This window comes from Phaethon aethereus (genome assembly GCF_964289735.1).
Source record: "Phaethon aethereus genome assembly, chromosome: 11".
Lineage (NCBI taxonomy): Eukaryota > Metazoa > Chordata > Aves > Phaethontiformes > Phaethontidae > Phaethon > Phaethon aethereus.
In genome coordinates, this window is record NC_138587.1 from 18,043,237 (window position 1) to 18,064,323 (window position 21,087).

Sequence of the window (21,087 nt, forward strand, 5' to 3'; positions counted from 1 at the left end):
GGGCAGCAGGCTGCCTGGGCCGTCTGGGGAACCTTGGGCATCGCAGGTTCCAGGGGACGGGTTAGGAGAGCGGCTCTCGAGCACGGTTTGCGCACATTTTGAGGGGACCGGCTGAGGGATGCCCTCCAGCCGTGCCTCGCTGCTCCCCATTTCAGTGCTATTTGCTATCCCTGCGGTTGGCAGGCGGGTGGAGGAGGCAACACGCAGACACCCTGCAACAGAAAGCAGGGAAGTTTTAGTTTGCAGTAAGTCCACTGATAACGCCCAGCGTCCACAGCATGTAATTCAAATACCAAGTTCATTTATAATGGAAATAATCTCCTGCTTTTCACATTGGTAACCTGTTAATGAGGTGGCAAAGCAAGAAATCTGGTGTTTCCAGTTTCCAAATTCCACATTGTCTGTCGGGTAATTTGTCCAGCCAACTCTGCATCCCCAAATCTGCATCTCGAAAGCACAAGCAATTTACGCAAGCGTATCTTGGCATCATGTCTACACAATTTTTTTAAAAAAACAGGCTTCTAATTACATAGTTTGCTTTATCTTACTGACTTTGGCAAGAAATTGCTTCTCTTTTAGTACACTGCTTTAAAATAACATGGTTTTTCCAGTTACTTATTATTGACAGGATAGAAAGCAACTTTTGTTAAACCTTCTACAACGCTGGCATATTTATGGGTTCAAAGATACACAGGAACTGAAATTCTACAACACAAAATAATTTTGAAATTAAGAGTTATGAAAAAATCCTGAAGACTAAAACTGCAAGTCTCATTCCGCAGGCAAGGCAAGGGCTTCTGTGTGTACGATTCCTCTGAAATGTTACCTCTGTGCACCACGTGTTGTTTTGAGTTCATTATTTGTAAAATGTCTTCCAATGTTTGCAAAATGTTGTATGAAACAGTGCCAGAAAAAAGCTGCTAGATTTCAGGGTTGAAATGCTGTCTTTTGCAACAAGTCAAGAGGTCTGTTTCGCAACAAGGCAATGTCTGTTTTGCAGGCTTTTTTAAACAGGAGCCTCCGAAACTTTGCAGCCCCGTGCCGGGCTGGGTCGCCATTCCCACTCATGGCCCCATGGCTAATTTCATCAGCTTTGAACCCTGTTACAGAACGATTGCCAAAGAACCCCAATGCAGCGAGGCTCCTTGCTTTCGATAAAATAAAAAAATGAGAGCAATGGTGAACTAACTTCATACTCTTTTTACAAAACACCTAGTTCAAGAACACCGCCATTTGTAACGGGATAGAGGGAATACATTTTAGAAATCTATTCCTGTTTGCATGACACATTTGTTGGATTGGGTGATGCCACTACTTACTTTTATTCAGAGACCGAAGTCTGTGTGTCCATATCAAACTGTGAGCTGGTAATGTCAATTTTATTTAGTTCATTCACATAAATCTTCAACAACATAACCACAGCAAGTATTAGAAACCATTTCAAAATAGCAACAAGCAGGCACATTCTCATCTCAAAAGTATAATTATTCTGAGTTAAAAGATTTGTGACATTTATATAGAGTAACAGGTAAGGCTTTAACTGTGGGATTTTCTTCATGAGAGAAAGTATCAAAAATATTTGGAAGAGCATCATTTGCATAGTTTTCTTTCCCAGAATACTTTTTTCTAGGGATTTACATCTATTGACCAGCAGGACACAGGATCACTGGTTGACTCAAGCCTGTAATCTTTCTTGTATTGCCTGAAACAAAAATCAAACCAAGAAAAAATTGTGATGAAATAGCCAAAGGGCAGGCCCAGAATTGAACTTCTGTTTTCGGATGGTACCAGGAGTCAGAGGGAGTGTGTGTGGGCAGAGCTGGCACCTCTCTGCTCCCAGAGCTGGAGGCAGCAGTGATGGGGACATGCAGGGACAGCGAGCAGAAGCTGCACGCTCACAGCATTTCTTCCACATCAGACACTTACTAAAACCAATTGAAGTGTAAAATTTTTTTCTCGTGGTAAATCCAACTGGGGAAAAACTCTCCCTTACCCATGTAAACGAGGCAGCAGAACCTCACTTTACAGGGCATTTTTAAGGCAAACTGTAGCCCCAGGATATGATTCCCCCCTGCCCCCCCCCCCCGCCGTGAAATAGGAGCCTTGAGCCCTGTAGCATCACTTAACAAGCTACAAATTCAGGGTCTTAGGGGAAAATTCAAGCACAAGTTCCTATTACTTACTCCAAAGAGGTGTATTCTGACAGACAAACATTCCCTTAGTTTAATTTCTTTTGATCTCTGGCATTAGCTGATAAAATACATCTCAAGGCATGTACATCATTCACCCTTATCCCATATCCGTTACCTGGTTACTTTGTGCTCAGACCCAGACACACTTAGGAGTCGTTCATCAGCTCTCTGATTGATATTGGAATTATTCTCAAATTGTGCTTTTGAATAAAATTGACCTAAGCAACAGACACACAAATTATTTAAAAATACAAAACATCTGAGTATTGTTGTTCATTTAACCCAAATGGCAGCTGTGACGCCAGGCAAGCAGCCATCTTCCTCAGAAAGCAAACAACAAAATCGCCGTGTTTCAGCTGTGATCTCCTGTTACCCCTAACACCCCTACACAGAGAGATCTAGCCTTGCTCTGATGGATTTTCACATGTTTTTGGTGGTTTTAGAGTATGCAGCCTCTCTGTTTGCAAAGTTTTTGACACAACTTCCAGTTTAGCCTATCAGGATTTTTGGAGTTGAGATGTTCAGGACCAGCTGGCTTTCATTTTCTAACTCTGATTGTTTACAATTTTAAGTACATTATTTATAGTCCATTATTTGACATCACATGAATTTGCTGCATAAATTCTATCATTCCACAGAACTGTTGCGGTTAAGCCCAACTATTATTTTAGTCTTATTTTAACATTTTCTAAACCCATGATAGTCTGTTTAGGCTTGTACCACCGGTGAGCGGAAAGGCATTATGTTACATTTCAAGGGTAAGACCTCCCCGCTTCACAGAGTAGGGTCTGGATTGCTGTGCAATAAAAGGTGATAAAAATGCATCATTAAATACATAATGATACATACCCAGAAGTCCACTGACTTTGTCAGAGAAACGGTCGGTGTTCAAGAAATACAGACCAAGGAAATAGTCTGGAAACTTTACAAAGGAAATTTTTACTGTAACTGTATCAGACAATGATGCTGTAACACTCCTTTCCTTCTCAACGGAGACTCTCAGCCTAGGAAGTAAATTATAGCGTTATTCCCCAGGAGAATAGGAAGGAAGAATATGTACTTAACTAGCTGACATTAAGGTATTAATTTAATTTTTGCCTTTTGTCTCTTTGCAATTGTATTTTTGATGATCTGTTGGTGGTTATTTTTAAGCTAGAAAATATTAAGTAGCGTATCTTTTCTCTCTATGCTGCACAACTGATCTTTCCCACATCAGGCTGCATGCAAATACAGCAACAGAGAAGAACCTTTTGCTGATGAAAACACATTATTATCCATAATGACAAGAAATGCTTGGATAGAAAAAAAGAGTATTTTTTTCATCATTTTAATGAGAAAAAAGGTAGACAATAAAATAATTCAATCCATTTTATAAACAAGTCAAATACTTTTTTTCTGGGATATTTCACAAGTTTTCTCAGACCTTGCCTTTCTTCTAACCCATTTATTTTATTTTGACCCCAGGTGGGCTTGCAGAACAAAAACATCCACTGTTCTTTTTCTCCCTCACGGGTCTGGATAGATAAACCCACACCCAGAGGTGCTGGTGTACAAAGCGCTGCGGTTGCAAGGACTCCGGGGCTGGTTTGAAGCAGGAGGATCATTCTGCTTGGCAGATGACAAATTCTAGAACTAGGGCATAAATCCAGCATGTTCTTGGCTCCGTTTGGTTTACAAAAATAATTGAAAGCAGTTGTTTTAGGACTGCTGTTATAGTCTAGAACTGGCTATAAAGGAGGGAGTGCTGTGTGCCGTCTGCAGATCCTTCTGGAAGTTTAATTCGACAATGCAAAAAAGCCGGTGGAACTAGCTACATTCAGCTCTTTCTTGCGGTAGTGAAGGATCTTGCTCCAATAATTCCGACAAACGAAGTCTACATTTAAAGTACCCTTTCTCCAAGAGCAGGCATTTAGTTACAGACAGCTATTCAAACACTTTATGCCTTCCCATAAAAAATGTCAGCTGCCCAGACGCGAGTTATTGCTAAAACTGAGGAGAAAGAAAACTCAGCCTGTGTGGAGCCAACTAATGTATCAAAGAGACAGTAAATGTCAAAGCCATCACTTCACAGCACTCGCTCTGCGGCTGGAGGACCACCAGTGCCTGGTGGCCTCCGGCACAGCGGTGGCACGGGGGCTGCTATGCGCCGCAGCGGGTCCTTTCCTTTGGCAGATAAATGTTGTGCCTCTGATGTCGAAGCAGAAAGGCAGGCTGGTGGTGCAGTAGTTTTGATTCTCTTACACAGGCATGGAGATTTAAAATAAAATATTTTTGTTTCCTGTATTTGAAATGGGGGATTGTGAAGGTACCCTGCTTCCGCTCACGTGGAGTTACTCACTGGATAAGGACATTTGGAGGCACTTACTTGAAGCAAATGTGAAAGCACACGTCTGGATGAAAAAAGATCTGACACGTTTTCAAGTTTGGGAAAGGATGGGGTGACATTTCTTACCCCTGGAGGGTGGAGGTAGCTGATTCCGTCCATGGCAGCCGAGTGCTCTCGTTATTGTGGCTTAGGACGATCTCATCCATGGAGACATGGATTCGCACAGGGAGATTCACATAGTTAATTTCAAACTGCACAAAGCGGTTTATTCTGTCTCCAAGTTTCCCCGTCACCGTGAGTCCTTTAATAACATTGGCACAATTTGTCAAGTGACCGTGCTTTTCCAGTAGGAGTGATCATAGTAAAACTGCTTCAGCTTTGTTGCTGAAACAACTTCAGGGTCTCAGATCTAGTTTCGAGAGGCACAGCTCCCCAGATTTCAGCTCCACGTGCCCCAAGGCTGCGGTGGGGTCACTAGAATCTCTTTACCCCCACATTGCCACCTCCTCTCGCAGAGGTAGCTCTGTTCCATAACCAGAGCAGCTGACAACCGGCGCCTGGGGCCACGGCTCATCCGAGTACAGAACCACGGAAAAACTGCAGCACGTTAAGAGCGTGCATCTTTCTGCTAGCACGTAGGGACCGCAGGCTTTAAGATCTCTGCATCCTCAGAAGCCCCCCAAGGGCTGGGCAGGGGAAAAGCCTAAAGGCCATGATGTGACACGAGGAGGAGGAGGAGGAAACCCACAACCAGATCTGTGAGAAATGCCCTCAGCTGCTGCACAATGAAAGTTAATATTGCCTAATAGAGGGGAAAAATGAACCACAGCCTCTCCGGTCACTGCAAGGCAGCAGGTATGATATGGCATGTCACAAAAGGGGGTTATTCCCGAAGACCCAACTGCTCTCGTAGACCAAAGTGACTCTCCTTTGTCCTTGGTGTCAGGGGTAATCTGGCTCACTCACCTTGCTCTGGATCTGACAGCAGGTGGACAGAGGGCTGTGCTTTTCTGTCAGTATTTAAACAGATTATTTCATTTTGTCTGGGTAATTGTAAGAGAAGCTGTGGATATTCATTGGCTGAAAAGCCAGAAGAACAGTGTTAGCATGCAAAGAAAAATCTAGCCTGTGCCCTTTGGATAGGCACAGCAAAACTACTTAATCAGTTTATACCGAAAATATTATTTATAGCTTTTATAGATTAGAATGATTAAAATCAGCACAGTAATAACTATTGAAAAGCACACCCAGGCACAGCATCTTGATACGAATGAAAACAACAGATTTTTAAACTTAGAGTTTATTAAGGACAACGAGCCCTTAAGAAAGCTGAGGCTGAAGGGCTGTTGTACTACATTTCTGTTAGTGGTTATATCCTCAAGCCAGAGAGGCTCTCCCATGGGATACGGGGATATTTTTCACTTATGTGGAAAGAAACAGCCAAAGTTTGCAAGAAAAGGTAAAGGGTTTTCATAGAATTGATGCAGTCGGGAAAAACATTATTATATGAAAAACTATACATTACAGTTCTATTAATTATTAAAATGGGACTAGTATATGTCTTACTTACCAAGAGGTTGTGCTCTCATTTTGTCTCTTAGCCTGACAACTGAAATACTTAAAATTAGTCAGAAGAGTTTAATGAAACATTTTTCTCTAAGTCTGCTCATTAACCAGGAAGAATGCTGTGACAGAAGCCTTTTTAGCAGGGCTCTTCACTGACTTCTATGGAGAGCTTTACTTAAAACAAAATGTCCCAATGGGGAAAAAAAAAGCACAACGTCCAGTGCCCATGTCTCTTAGGATCGACCATGCCACTGGGGCATGCTCAGCCCGAGGTGCGGGAGGGTTTAGAGCTGCGTTTCCAAGAGCCGCTACGCAGCATTGAACCCAGCGCGCCCACCCCAGCTCCTCTCGCACGCGACTGTGAATAACTACCTACTGACAACAGCTTCTTGTTGCTGCCAGACTGGGGCTCAGAGCGCCATCGACCTGAAACAAAAGGTTTTTCCAATGTTTTCCAAACCCTGTTGGTTTGGGGTTGTGCCTTGCATCTCCCTCCCCACCCTTTAAACAGGGAATCCCTCCTGCTCATTGCCCACTGACTTTTTTGGATACAGCCGCAAGTGCACGTGTGCAGATCCTATGCAGGCAGCAGCCAGCGCCTTCTCTGCTCGGAGCTGTGGGAGCTCGTGGCAATGCCGAGCTCCGTCTCTGCAGCACCCTGTGATTTCCTCCTTACAGGACAGCCGCTGTCATCGTGCGGATGGCTGTGCCCCGCATTGGCTTTACACAGCAAACCCCAGGACTGGAAAATTTTTTTTTTTTACACCCATTTCCTTCAGCTTACTAAGATATGCTTTTCCAGTTTTTTCCCACATTTTTTTTCAGGAACTATAATAATTTTTTATTTCTGAAAAGGGACTAAGATTGTTTTTAAAAGTTTATAGTTCATTATAAAATATCTGTGGACTGAAATACATATAATAAAAACTAAATTGTATATCAAGTGGGCATCCACAATCACAATGTATTTATTAATGTTGCTGTGAACCCACGTATGAAAAGAACTTTATAAAATTATTCTGATTAAAAACAAAGGAGGAGCACTTACCAGGAGGTGAGCCACTCCTCAGTCTATAAGCATCTGCAAATAGAAAAGACAGTACCTGTATTTTATTCATGATTGTATTTGCATACCTTATAGGTGTGTTTCAAACATCGAATCTGTAATTCCCCAGCTGCATCTGTCTTCCTTTTCCAAAGCAAACTATCTGCAGTAATGAAGTTCACAAACCATGAGCACTGATCCCTGGAAAATATTTCCAGCCCAAGGACAGAAATGGACAAAAGCTACTAAGAACTTTGTAAGAACTAAGGGATTTGCAAAAAGGGATTTGATTGTCTGCTAGATGCCTGGGGCCTCACCCGCCTGGTGCACGGGGACCTCACCGGTGGTGCCGGTGCAGCAGTTGCCCATCCCTGGTGCAAGGGCACATGTGCTTCTGGTGGAAGGGGCACCCAGCATGGGAGGCTCTGCAAAGGGACTGGATCCATGTGGAGCTACAGCACCAGCACAGGCTCACAACATGGTCCCTCTGGAGTGCTGCAGCCCCAGACAAGAGCTGTTACTGGCAGTTAAAAATCAGATGACTTCAACAAGAGAAACTGCAATACCCAAAAGAGCACATCAAACCTCCCTTGGTCCCAGTGGTCCAGCATCCTGTTTGCTCTTCCTCTACCCCGGGAGAGCAACAGTGCTCAGCAGTGCTCTGGCGGGCGCCCACCCCAGATCCAGTGGGGACATCCCTGTGCCCTCCAGCAGCCATGCCTGCCCGACCATCACACCGACGTAGGGCTTGGCACCTGCTCCGGAAGCAGGTCGTGCTGCAGAGGTGGCCCCAAACTCTTCTCCCTTGCAGCCAGTGGGAGCTTTGAGGGAAGGGCAGCTCCAAGCCCTGCGTGTCCCCTGAGCGGGGCAGGATGGTCGCTGGACCGTGCTTCTGGTCAGGGAGTTTCCTGGTATTAAACTCCCCAGCGCCACTTTGAAAGAGGTAACCTTCAGAGAAGCGGGCAGCATAATAGTTCCCTCGATTCATTTCTGTGAAAGAACTAGAGCAAAACCAGGGCTCTTCACCTATAAAAGCATTGCTATTATAATGTTTTATCATAGCTGAGATTATCAGATTAATAATGCTGGAAGTTTAAAATTAATATGCTATTATTTCAATTTAAAGAGAGTAAAAAATACCTAAATCATCCTCAGCAGTCATTCCAAAATATCTTGAGCTTAATTTTTTGACAGATGCTTCACACATGGTAGGAAGAAGCAGAAAACATCATTAGCACTGTTCACTTGAAGAACTGCTTTTCCTCATGAGATGACGACAGTTTTGGCCTTTGAGTCTTTCTGAATGGAAGGTTTTCTACCCTTGACTATGTTATCCACCCAAACCCTGCACAGAACTTGGCAGTCATTGCTTCTGTTTTGCTTCGCATATTTTTCCAAATCTCAGAGAATTCACTCTGTAGAACAACCACCACAAGCTCTTTTTTTTTTTTTCTTTAGAGACTATTATGGAAATATACTACTGGAAAAGAAGAAAACATTTACCTCCTACTGGAAAACTGCTGGGCTTCTCATTATCTAACACAAGGAAGAGGGACAGATTAGTGACACACAGTCAAACAACCAAATGACTTTACCCATGCGAAAACCAGAAAACTGGGACAAGTGAGTGTTGGGCTTCAGGTGATAAGCTTTTTTTTGTGTTAAAAGATAGCTGGATAGAGCACATGCAAGACTACTTGCGATAGCGTGCTTTCCTCTGCTGCATTCATTTTTCCACTTTAATGCTACAGAGGAAAGTGCAGAATCCCCTCACAGTGACAGGAATGTTAAGTAACAACTGTTAAATTACTTTTAGTTAATATTTAAACAAATTATTTTGCGTTTCTATAGTAATGCCCATTTCACCACTTCACCTTTTAAAAAAATGGTGTTTTATTTTGAAAGGAGGATAATCCCTGAACTCCTGTCTCTGATATAGCATATTACTACGTCACATCACTCTAAAATGAAGCTATACTGGAGGTCAACAACAAATCATCAATAACAGCAGCATATTTCATGGGGGCTGTTTGATGCCCCATTTACCAGCTTCGGTGGGTTTGTTCGCCAGCTCCATCTGCTGCTGGCCAGCGGGTTTGGTGACCACCATGGAAGTGAGGGGCGTAACGAAGCTGTACCGCAGAGACAGCTCTAAGGCCTGTGCCTCCAGGGTCTTCTGGTCCTCTTCTTGTGCTGAAATACTAAAGTCTGTGTTAATGATGAAGAAATAACATATAGAGACTATGAGCTGGTCATCTTCAGATTCTTTTTCATATTAGCTGTGTCTTAGATATTTTTTATTATTAAGGGTAAGTAGTCTTATTGCGATAACTCAGCTGTTCACGTGCTTGAAATTATGGAGATGTTTAATTGTTTCCAACACTGATGCCTATGCACGGTTCAAATACATAAAAAAAATAGATGCATGATCTACGAAATGTCTTATGGACATACTTATTGTTGTCTTTACCAGCTACTGCCATTCACTTATCTACAGACAATATTTCTGGATGCGTAACAGCAGCTCAACACAATCAATGCAATTAAAATCTATTTCACAGTAATGTCATGAAGAGTATTTTCTGTCATGTTTTCATATATGTGTGTATACACACACACATTTAATGATACAGCACTATCATAAACTGAAAGGCACCTCATGTTGCTCATACAGGAATGTAGTATTCTTCCAGTATACTATGTTTTTAATGCTATCTGCAGAAATATTTCTGTTTGTGTTTCCGATCATATAATTTCTGAATAAGGAATCTGTGTTTTAAGAAGTTAGAAATTTATAATACAAAAAATTAAAATAGCTTACGATTTTTCCAGAAGCTGTTGAATGGTTAAGTAAGCCCACAGTCTCTCTATGAAATTTCCAAAGATGTAACTTTGATTTTGAAATACTTGCTCCTTCTCTTTGACTTTGGCTTCTTCTTTAAGAGTCAAGTCACTAGAATGCTGAAGTGGGAGAAAACTGACTGTCAAAAGAACAGTTCCAGTTTTCTTTTATAGTCACATTATTAGACTTAAAAGAACATCTTTCTGTACAAAAGTGCCCTTTTTGTGCTTCAATCTTGTCCTTTCCCATTGGAAAACGCAAGTCCAAACTACCAAAGCAGCATGTATTTTGGATATGTATTTCTGGACTTGAAACAATGTTGAAAAAAGGAGGTAATGAAATTGTTCTATTTCAACATTTTTTAGATTAATAATCCAGATTCCCTTCTTCATTCTGAAAATACAAACCAGTTTCCCAAAAGTGCTTGGAAGGCCAAAATATTATGGTTTTGAAAGGATTAAAATTGCTAATTTGCTTATTTGTGGACATACGTCAAGCTTTTTCTTTTGTAGCAAATTCAGGAGGGGAGAGTTGTTTGAATTCTCAGATATTTTCCTAAAATGAGAAAACAGCCGAATCCCCAAATGCAGAGAAAATGCACACAAAAGACTTCCTGAGGTCTCCTATTGCACCGTAAAAGACAGAAGGGAGATAATGTTTTTCACAGTTAGTAAACTAAACACTTACTGACTGAGCTTTAATTTCTACCGGCAAAAGATCAAGCTCATTGCTAATTTTTCCAGACACTATAATTTCAGACCCTTCAAAAAACAGCTTGAAATTGTTCTTGGTTAATCCCTCAACGGCATTTTCTGGATACTGCATTTCAATTTTCATTAATATTGGGGTAGCCACCTCTTGATAAAAGCCCTGAAGAGAAGCAGAGAGAGAGTACGCACACAAATGACTGCAAAATTACACAAAGCAATATACCGAATGCCTAAAACCCCCTTAAAAAGAAGGGAGCAAAGCTTTTCCTTCAGCAGTGTAAGACTGCTGCAAACTTAAACAAACAAGCAAAATTTCTTCACAAGGTTCACACACCTTCTCCAGTCAGGCTGGAGATGCCAAATAAACTGTATTTCCCATGGTAATTCAAGTACCCAAGCAGCATCCCCATTATCACCATCCCACCCAGGTAGGTGTTTTGCTTTAGCCACTTTTCACATTCGATTTTTTAAACTTGACTAATTCCAATGATTAATCTTTCTCTTTCTGGATTGGGGCTGGCATTAAGCAAATCCAGTCTCTGTATATCCAGCCAAAACAGGTAGATGTGGCTTCCCAAAAAAAAGAGAATGTCCCGAAAGTTATAACGCCTCTCCAGATGGACAGGAAAGACCCAGGCTGGTGGTACTGCAGAGCCAGTTTGCCTGTTAGGTGCCTCAAACTACCTGGTGATTTTTAGGGAAACCATAACAAACAGCTTCCAATGGTGGTACTTCAAGCAGTTTGAAATTGGACCCAAGAACAGAAGTTTTTCCACCATCACCTCCCCTGGACAATTTGTCTTTTTGCAGAGGTACAGAAATGTGTGAGTTTCCAGCTGATTTGAGGAGGACTTCTTGAGTCTTTGAGTCATTGTTAGGGTACAAACCCTCAGATACCCCAAAACTGCCTTCCTCCCTCCCCAAAATTAACAGATAAACCCAACTTTTCATCTCAGAAAATCTGTGGTTTTGCGGCTAAGACTAGACAGAAGGTGTAGCTGATAGAAGGCTTTTCTGGCATACTCCTTACTCCTGACCTGGAGCTGTAAGGCTGCATTAGCGTTTTCATATATACGACGTGCTATTCCCCCATTGCGTAGGGCCATTTTCTCCAGAAACTTATAACTGACATCAAACCCGAAGCCAAGGCAGAAAAGAGCATATTTCCCATTGACTGCTTTCCGAATGTTTTCTTGAATGACTTCCACATTACTCTCACCTGTAATGGAAACAAAAACATACCCTTGTTTGTTTGGTTTTTTAAAGCACAAAAAGACAGCAAGTGGGTTTAGTGCAAAAAACTGCCTAAAGAATTTTTTAAATCATTCAGAAGAAAATATTAAAAATATATGGGACAGAATGCCATTAAATGAATTGGGGATGAAAGCACCACTCTGCATTCAGAGTGCGAGAACCCGATTCTCCCCCTTAATGACTTTTACTGATTTCCACTCATGTCGTCATAGTCAAGTGCAAAATATTTTACAAGATTATGGGGGCCAGAGCAGGTTTTTAAGAGAAAAGGGACACATACAAGTCAACAGCGCAAGGGGTGGAAACACTTGATCAAACATTGGGAAGACAAGTATAATCTGTAAAAATTACGTGCATGAATTCAGAGAGGAATGGATTGGTTAATGATAAAATTCACACAAACTGCAAATTAACTCAGCCTTGCTTCTCTCCCAGCCCCTCTGCGTGACAAAGGGAAAAGATTTTCACACCATCCTCTTAACCCATTTGAAGAGCTGCTGACGGCCCTGTGTGGAGAGCTTCTCTATCAGCATTTCCAGGCAGGAACTGTCACTGCCTGTAGCAATATGATGGGAGCAGCTCCAATTTTTCCCTTTCAGCCTGCTTTGCCAAGGCAGGCAGTGTATGCAGTAACGCTGCATGTATTCGTCTGGCACTCCACGCCGGCCTGAGTTCTAGCCAACTTGTGGATGGTGCAACGTGCTCGGGGATATGTGAGACTCACTGTGGCTCTGCTGAGCAGGCAGCACCAGGAGCTGAGTTTTATTTAAAAACCCAAACAAATAAACCAACCCCAAAGCAGTATGGATCACACGATCTGAAAGGGAGACTGATCTTATTAGAGGGCTTACAGCTGAATTAATATTGCTGGCCTTGGAGAGGTGCTGGTGCCACACAAAACTTAGACAAACTCCTGTTCAGAACAAGTGATGTTTGTGCCATTGCATTGGGAGTTACTGTTTATTTAACCCAATATTTCTATTTCAACCCTCTGGTTTGTGCTATGCCAGCTGATCACCAGTTAAGAGCTAGACATGGAAAAGAATACAAAACAAGTGGCACCTTGAAAATATCTCAGGTTTGGGGCAAGGGGGATGAAGAAATGTAAGCAATACCTCTCCAATGGGACTGTACATAATGTCCATATACTGTATGTATACTGTATACATATACATGTCCATGTTTCAGCTCTAAGTATTTTACTTTCACATGTCAGCTGTGCCTGGAGTATCTCCAACAACTCCCTCGAGTTTATAAACTAGGAAGCCAATGGTATTTAGCAAAACAGTTCGCAGCTAAGGGATGAGTAGTCATGGGCAGGCAGGCTTTGCCATCACTTCTTACAGCCCTTGCCAGAGCCCTCTCATAATCATCCTCCCTCCAACGCACATCCAGCCCAGCTTGCTTATATCGAAGCTCTTCTGAAACACAGACTATATGAACATCTGGGATGCAAATGTAAAAGATTTAAAAAAATCAAGGAGAGAGAGGACTGAGGCTAGGATTTACCCACCAGAAGTGGGCTGGCCATCTGTCAGCAAAATAATCATGGAGACACTCTGTTCTGGCAGCCTCTTGGCTTTATCCAGCACGCTCACGGCAGTCAGCAGGGCACGATTGATATCCGTGCCTGTAATGAGAAAGCGGGCATCACTCACCTAAAAAGGATAATCATCCAAAGAAATTGGTGCACTTCATCTGCAGAGGCCCTGCAGAATTGTTTAAAGTTTTCTGCAGGAAGTAATCTTTCAGAGAGATGAGGATTTAGGGGTTTAGCCTACTGGGTTTAATTACGGTGTATTATATTGCAATGGCAATGCTGGAGTATTCTTTTGGGAGCATTTTCCATACTTACGTCATGAGAAACACAAACATGTCTAGAGCCATTAATAAGTGCTTGAATAAACACACTGTCATCTGTTAACGTAAATTTAAGAAATGTCTCCTAGCCTTATTTGAGAAGTCAAAGAAAAGAGATAGGCACAGGTGGGCTTTATTGGTATTAACTCCTGGGATAAGAAAACCTACATTAATATTAACAGCATAACATTAACAAGAGATATAGCCTTTTATACATGCTTAAAAATAAATAATAAAACTAAGCACACTGATGCAGCCATTGAAATGCTTCAAGCCTATTTTGACTATTTTGTTTCTGTAGCGTGGCTTACATGGGAGTGTAACTTTAGATGCGTTTTATTTTACAAGGGGACCCTTGACATTAAAAAAATCAGCAAATCATTGTGAAATGTTTGAGCAAATTACCATTTTTCAGAAAAAAAATGTACTATTGGAAATCTGTCAGCCCTCTCTGTTATAAAAATCTGAAACAAATCTTGGTGGCTTGTATGGTTCATAGATGTGATCTAACCCTCTCTCCCCTATATCCGTATCCTGGTCAACAATTCATCCACCCCGCCCCGAATCAGCCTTTCTATCCCATTTGTCACTCACATAAATACCAAAAATCACATGTGAACTTACTTGCTTTGTGAGCACTGATGGTAGTTCTGTGGCACTATATGATTAGTAAAAACACTAGTTTTTTTTCTAAGCAATATATTATATTGGGTGCATGTTTGTGGTTACAAGCATCTAGGTCGTGCTTTGTACCTCCACTAGCAGAAAGAGTTTGCACGAATCCTGCAGCACTTGCCACGTTGTCTGCAGTGGCTTGCAGCAAAGAGCTTTTCCACTCCACCACTTTGCTGTTAAAGGTGATAAAGGTGAAATGATCTTCTGGGCGGAGGTCTTTCAAAATCTTCAACAGAGCATCCCTCGTCTGTTCCAAGGAGAAAACAATCATGTTGAATATTTCTACTTCTCTGCCAGAACCGGGATTGGAATTGCAGTGAAATAAGAGTGTTTCTCTACAGCACTAGTCTAGATGCAGCCCAAAGCCCTTATTTACTCCTAATGGTGTATTTCAGGTTGAGACCATCAGAAATGGCTGATTCACTTCACTTACAGACACAAAAAGGTGGGCTTGTCTGCTCTCTAGCAAAGCTACATACAGAGTCATCAATAAAGGCAAAACAGACAAACTAATTCCATAAACTTCACTAAAGGAAAGAATTAGAAGCAAGATATTCTGCAAAGACAGACAGAAAAAACGCTCTCTGCCTTAACGTTTGATACCCGTGAGAATGGCTGTATCAGCAAAGCGTTGCTCTTTAATAGCTTAAATCTGTACATACACATTTTCAAGCATTTCTGTATGTCTGAAAATATTGCTGTGTACAAACCAGCATGTGTTTCAAATGTGAAATTCACAGTCACTTCCTCAAAAGGCTGGTGTGTGTGGCTGATGCAAGCAGAGGTCAGTACTTCACCTGTTCAATTTTTCTGCCTGCCATGGAGCCACTTCGATCTATAACAAAGATGACATTTTTGGGAAACACCGGCATTTCAGGGGGTGCAAAGTAATGCACAAAATACCCATTGACAATCTGAAATATAGAATGTGAAATCACGTATAAAATTGTATCTAAATAAATAAATATTGCACTTTAATGTTCTGGCATAGCATGAAGGGGGTGCATGCTCAGCATTCTGTTGTTCTAGATAAGCCCAATTCAAAGGGGCTTAAATGTATTTCCTAGCTGGAAGCAAGACTACCTGTAGAGAGCAAATTACTCTCTAAAATAAAAAAAATAGATATTATATCTATCTACGTCACTGAGGCGTATAGCTGTATTATCACTGTATATTATGTTACCTCTTTATTAACATCTCTGAGCACATCTCTGCTCATTGACTGAGACTGCCATCTTTTAGCACATCCATGTGTACTTCATTAGTGAAATGGTATGGAAAATAATGTACTTTATTCCCTAGGATACGCATTGGCCTCTGAATATTTTTAAGTTCCTGCTCTCTTTAGTTATGCCTCGGTTGTCACAAGAAAGAAAAGAAAACCAAGCAGTCATTTTAATAGTTACATAAATCACATTCCTCTAAACTTCATTTACAAGAAGTCACAAATACACTTTAGATGAGCCAAAATAATAATAAAAAAGAATGAGAGAGACACACATCTATAAAGTGGCAATATAGACTTGGTATTGAAACAAAAATTGAAAGATTGATTTTTTTTTTTTTGCATGGATGATCCATTCTTGCAATGTGTCTGGTGTCTCTGGGGCTTTACTGAACAACGCCATCAGCTCCTACTGACCCTGGACTAATGGAAACAGCTTTTCCTGTCACCCTTGGTGTTTCAAAGTAAATGTTGCTGTTTTGCTGTGACTGCACTTCACATTCAGACATATCTATGGTCTGAAAGCATTTTTATTTCTATTTCTTTTTTACCTGTATATCCCCTGCAGTGGCATCTCTCCTAACATCGTAACGCACAACAAAATCACCATTGAGGAGGGTTTCATCAAGTTCAGGATTTATCTTCTGTTGATCTACAGTTGGCTTAAATAAAATATGGGCCTGCAAAGCAATCAGAGGAAAAGATCTAAAGCAACATAACTTAAAGCTGCCACTGGCAGCAACGTCTGGCAGCCGCTGCTTTACCTTCGTTTCGTTCTGCACTTTTGTGAGCGCCTCAGTTAACTCATTTGTCATGAACGTGCTGTCTGTCTCCAGGAAACGTATGCCTTGGGGTTCAAAGATGTGCACATCAATCTGACAGCAGAGAAGTTGGCATCAGCATCTCAGAGGGTACATGACCATGCCCGAAAGACACCGTGCTGCTCCTTGCCCAGCCCGCACCAGGGCAGCTCACCTGGAAGTGCTTAACAAGCTGCTTCGGTCGGACCTTGATCAGCAGCTCGATCTTCCCCAGTTGCCGCTTCAACAGTTCCTCATATGTCAGCTCAAAAGTGACTTTGCTGGCGGCCGCAATGCTGACGGAAACGTGAAACTGCTCCAGTTTTCTGCCTGTGATTCTGGTGGGGGGGGGGGGCGGATAAAACAAAGATTTACCTCCTGCGGGGAAAATTTGCTTGTGGTGGGCGAGGTTTATGAAGTGTGCTAAATAACGGCCAAAGGACCACATGGAATAAATGAAAAAAGAGTAGCAGTAAATCTTATTAATCATTGAGAAGATTTTTTTACACTGCAGGCGGTATTATATTACATTAAGCGTGCTATGGGTGCTGCATACGCACGCTGAGAAATGGAGCAGAAACCTCTGCACCCCTCAGACTGGGATCAAGCAGAACTGGGACTGAATACATGGGAAACACAGATTAAATATACCCCGACATGATGATGTCTGCTCAAGCGCCACGGTCCTCTGCGCTTGCAGGGAAGCAAACTGAACAACTGAGCATCATCCCAGTCCCACAAGGTGCTCCTGCATGACAGCAAGTCCCAGGGCAACAACAAACACCAACGCCTCCAACTGAAGCCCATTACAGGATCAGATATAAATCACATATATATGTGAACATATATATATATACACACACACACACACATCATCCCTCCCAAAGAGAACCCAAGGCTCCTTTTCACATTTATCATTGCTGAGAAGTGACTGGCTCCAGCATTTACCCTGTTCCCAACCAAACAAGAAGCCAAGGAAGAGCGTTGGAGCAGCTTTACTCAGGACAGCAACGTACTTGACGAGGCCGGCGCTCTGCCCGTGCGAGACCGCAGTGTCATATTCCTTTTGAGCAGAAGCTTTCTCCTTTATTATTCCTGGGTATACTTTACCATCGATAGACCTGTTTGGTTTCCATAAAAATTAATTAATATTAGAAGGAAAACACTGGGGAAAGAAACAAGAGGAACGCTGCACTTAGTGGCCCTCGGGGCATGAGCAGGGGACACTGTTTGGCTCACACATCCCTCCTTGTCCAGGAGGACGCCAGAAGCCACGACCACAACACAGCCCTCCTCCTTGCTGGATCTCAAGGAGGCTGGAGCAGGAGGAACACCACCACCGAGCATGTTTGTCACCCACCCTGTGCAGCAGGCAGCCTTGCCCTGGCCACCTATTTGGCTGCTTACTACTTTGCCCCACAGAGCATTTTGTGCAGGACCCTCCTCAGCTTTGTGCTTTTCACTCAGCACCTCCTGAGAAGAAAGATGAACCCCCCCCAGCCCTCAGAGCTGCCTTCTTCACACCACAGGTAAGGACTGGTCCCACATGGAGAAGTTGGTGATGAAAGCCGTCTTGGGTAGCTCCACTTCAAAGGTTGCCTCTCTGGAGTCATTAGCTCTGTTGACAATTTTGCTGGTGATGATGGTGTGAGCAAACCGTGACGTGACCTTGCAGTCCACATGGAGGCTGTAGATTTCAATAGCATGCTGGAAAAAAAAATAAACAGGCTGAAACAGAAACACTCAATTTTTGCTCTTGAGCAGTCCTTACCTGGGTCACGTTACTGGAAAAGTCTGATGAAGGAATGACCTGTTCAAAGGTCCGGCCAGAACTGGAGAGACGGAATTGTTCATGACCAGACTGGCCATCTGCTTATTCACATCTCTGCTGCTGCGACCCCAGCCCCACACAAAATCTGCAGCTACACTTGCGTGTTTTCATTCCACGGAAGGCTTCTGTCAAGCCTTTTGCTGTGGTCTTCTCAGGTTACTCTGAAGCAGCTGCTGTGTCACCCCAATACATCACCTAAGACCAACCTCAGAAAAATCAGATGCCTCTTTAAGCACTCGATCCATGGAAAGAGACCTGCTAGTTTTTTGCATGACTATTTATTTGCTCTCCCAGCTGTTGACTTTGCTGCATGTTTTTCAGCTCGGTGCCTTGTGTCACACATGATGTTCAGCAGGTTTGAAACCCCGTGTGGGCCTCCAACCCCTTGCTGGTTGCACAAGCAGGGATGCCCTTTGAGCGCTTGTGTTTCTCCTGGTCTGGTGCTTCCAGGGTCCCTGACGCTTGAGGGAGGAGGGCACCGTCACAGAGCTGCCCGGGAATACCCCATGGAGCAGCTGGACTGGGAATTGCCTGGAGCACCTGCCTCTGTAAACACCCTCCTTTTGCATTTGGGATGTCTGTTTTACAGGTGCTACCTGTGTTTCAGCAGTGACGCTAAGAAGGGTCGATCTGGACATCGCCAGCCTCACAATAGTCCAATAGTTTATTAAAATAAAAAAGCTCAGCATCAAAGCAGATCATTGCACTTCTATTTTCACTTTTCCAGCCTCACAAATCTTTCGATGGCTAATTGATCTTCAGCTATTTTGTTAATTCTTTTCCTGTACTTTGCTCACCAATTAATAGCATCCACTGGCCTCTTCTTAGTTAGGGCATTGGCCACAATTCAAAAGTTTAATCAAGCTAAACATGGCCATTCAATACAAAGCTGTGACCGCAGCTTTGTGCTTGGGCATCAGGGCAGGAGGTGCCACAGCCAACGCCATCTGAGTAATAGATGGCTGTTTCTTTTTTCATTATATGTTGCCAGAGCGTGCTCTATCCCCCGATGCCTGCTGACAATCCAGGACAACGGGATAAAACCCCAAACTATTCATCGAGAGAACAATTTCCTGATCCTGGCAGTTCGGGTGCCTGTCCCTGCCGCTCACCCTGAGCTGGAGCCCTCTCTGCCCATGCTGGGACCGTCCCTCCTGGGGGCATCTCTTCCCAAAGGCTTTCTGAGTATCCCCAAGCACCTCTGCTCACGTTCGTTGCCCTGCCACGCTCAAACCCACAGCACGTTCAGAGGGGAGGTTTTGCCATGACCGAGGAGCCCCGAGCCGTGGCTCATTAGGGCAGCACAGGCACATGGTGGCCATCGCTGCCCATGGAGCATCCTTGCAGCACAGGAGGAGCCTGCCCCGTGCAAAACTTACCCTGTGCAAAATCCACCCCACCGCCACGTGCCGAAGGGACGCTGCGGGGATGAGGGGAGAGGGACCTGCATGCCCTGGGCTTGCACCGCCCCAGCAGCGTTTTAGGCTGTGGCCAGCACAAACAAGCACGCAGCAGGGTGCAGCATGGCGAGGGGCATCGCTGTGCCGTTAGCGAAGGGGGCAGGAGAGGAGCAGCCCCGGGTGTGTACCCAAAAGCAGCAGGGAGCAATTTGTGGCCGCTCCCCAAGGCACCGCAGGCCCATACACAACATCCACGGCTTCTTGCAGAGCCCTCGGCCACCCCTGGAGCAGCCACAGGACCTGTTCCTGCCTCCCAGAAACCCGCCTGCATTTCAGTTGCGTTTCACGCTTTTCTGAATAGCACGATGTAAATAAAAACCTTCAGACATAAGGCTTCCTCCATTTCTCCAATATTAATGTTTTTAAAATAAGACCAGTGACATGCACCCCGAGATGTTACAAAACACAGTTTGCTCCTCCATTCAGCACAAATAACTGGCTACTCCCTTCTTTTCCATACTATATAAATTACTAAATGCCTGTCAGAAATCACCTGGCACTGCAAGGGTCCTCATTTGGTCCTGCTGTAACGGCACTGCGTCACAATCCAAACCTCATCCGGTGGCTGAGGGAGACCCATTGGTCCCTCAAATTTGATATTTTAACATCCCTAGGGAAGACCATGATCAGACACACCTGCAAACGCTCTCCCGCCACTTTTATACTGTAACAGCCCAAACCGCCAACCCAAAAGGCCTTAAAAGGACCCAGAGCTCTGAAATCACAACACAATATACCCGAGGCTCCACAGGTGGTGGTTACCAGAAGTTACCTGGCCAGCTACCATCAGATCACCAAATAAGCAAACAAGATATTGTTTAAAAAAAAATAAATAAATAGAGCAAATACCTTTTGAGCAATAGTTTCTGCTAATACTATGAGTGAGGAAAAGACCATCAATGTAAGCAACGTTCTCGCCTCCATTTTGGAAATACCAGATTTTCAAATGAAAACTCAGTTTATCTTAATCCGTTAATGAGTAACTTGTACTTGGGGATATTATGTAGACTTTAAAGAGACCCAGAAACTTAATATTTACATGTTAAACATAGGTAAAACTTGAACTTGGTTAACATTTATTTTTCCAACAGATCTTTGCTGTTAAGCGTTAGAATTTTAATGTTTAATAATCCATAAAGTTATTAAATCCTACGTTTTCTTTTTAAACTTAGACCTCACCGTGGCACGCGAAATCCCACAGGCAGATCAACTGCTCTGTGCAACAAGCTGCATTTTTTTGATGAATGAATCTCTACCATATCCTACAGTAATAATTTGAAAGGGCACATCCTTAATGTTAC

At 43.1% G+C, this 21,087-nt stretch overlaps 1 protein-coding gene across 1 annotated transcript; it reads right to left on the bottom strand.

Moving 5' to 3' along the window:
* Positions 1-1,626: 1,626 nt before the first annotated feature.
* On the bottom strand, positions 1,627-20,710 carry LOC309408640 (inter-alpha-trypsin inhibitor heavy chain H4-like; the record flags this gene model as incomplete). Its single annotated transcript, XM_082004529.1, has 22 exons — positions 1,627-1,702; positions 2,308-2,410; positions 3,042-3,196; positions 4,645-4,819; positions 5,485-5,598; positions 6,089-6,127; positions 6,457-6,510; positions 7,133-7,165; positions 8,633-8,665; positions 9,176-9,330; positions 9,951-10,090; positions 10,659-10,841; positions 11,719-11,900; positions 13,449-13,565; positions 14,549-14,717; positions 15,268-15,384; positions 16,247-16,375; positions 16,460-16,570; positions 16,671-16,833; positions 17,512-17,616; positions 18,042-18,202; positions 20,636-20,710. The coding sequence occupies 22 exons, from the start codon at positions 20,708-20,710 to the stop codon at positions 1,627-1,629; spliced, it is 2,589 nt and encodes an 862-aa protein (XP_081860655.1).
* Positions 20,711-21,087: the final 377 nt, after the last annotated feature.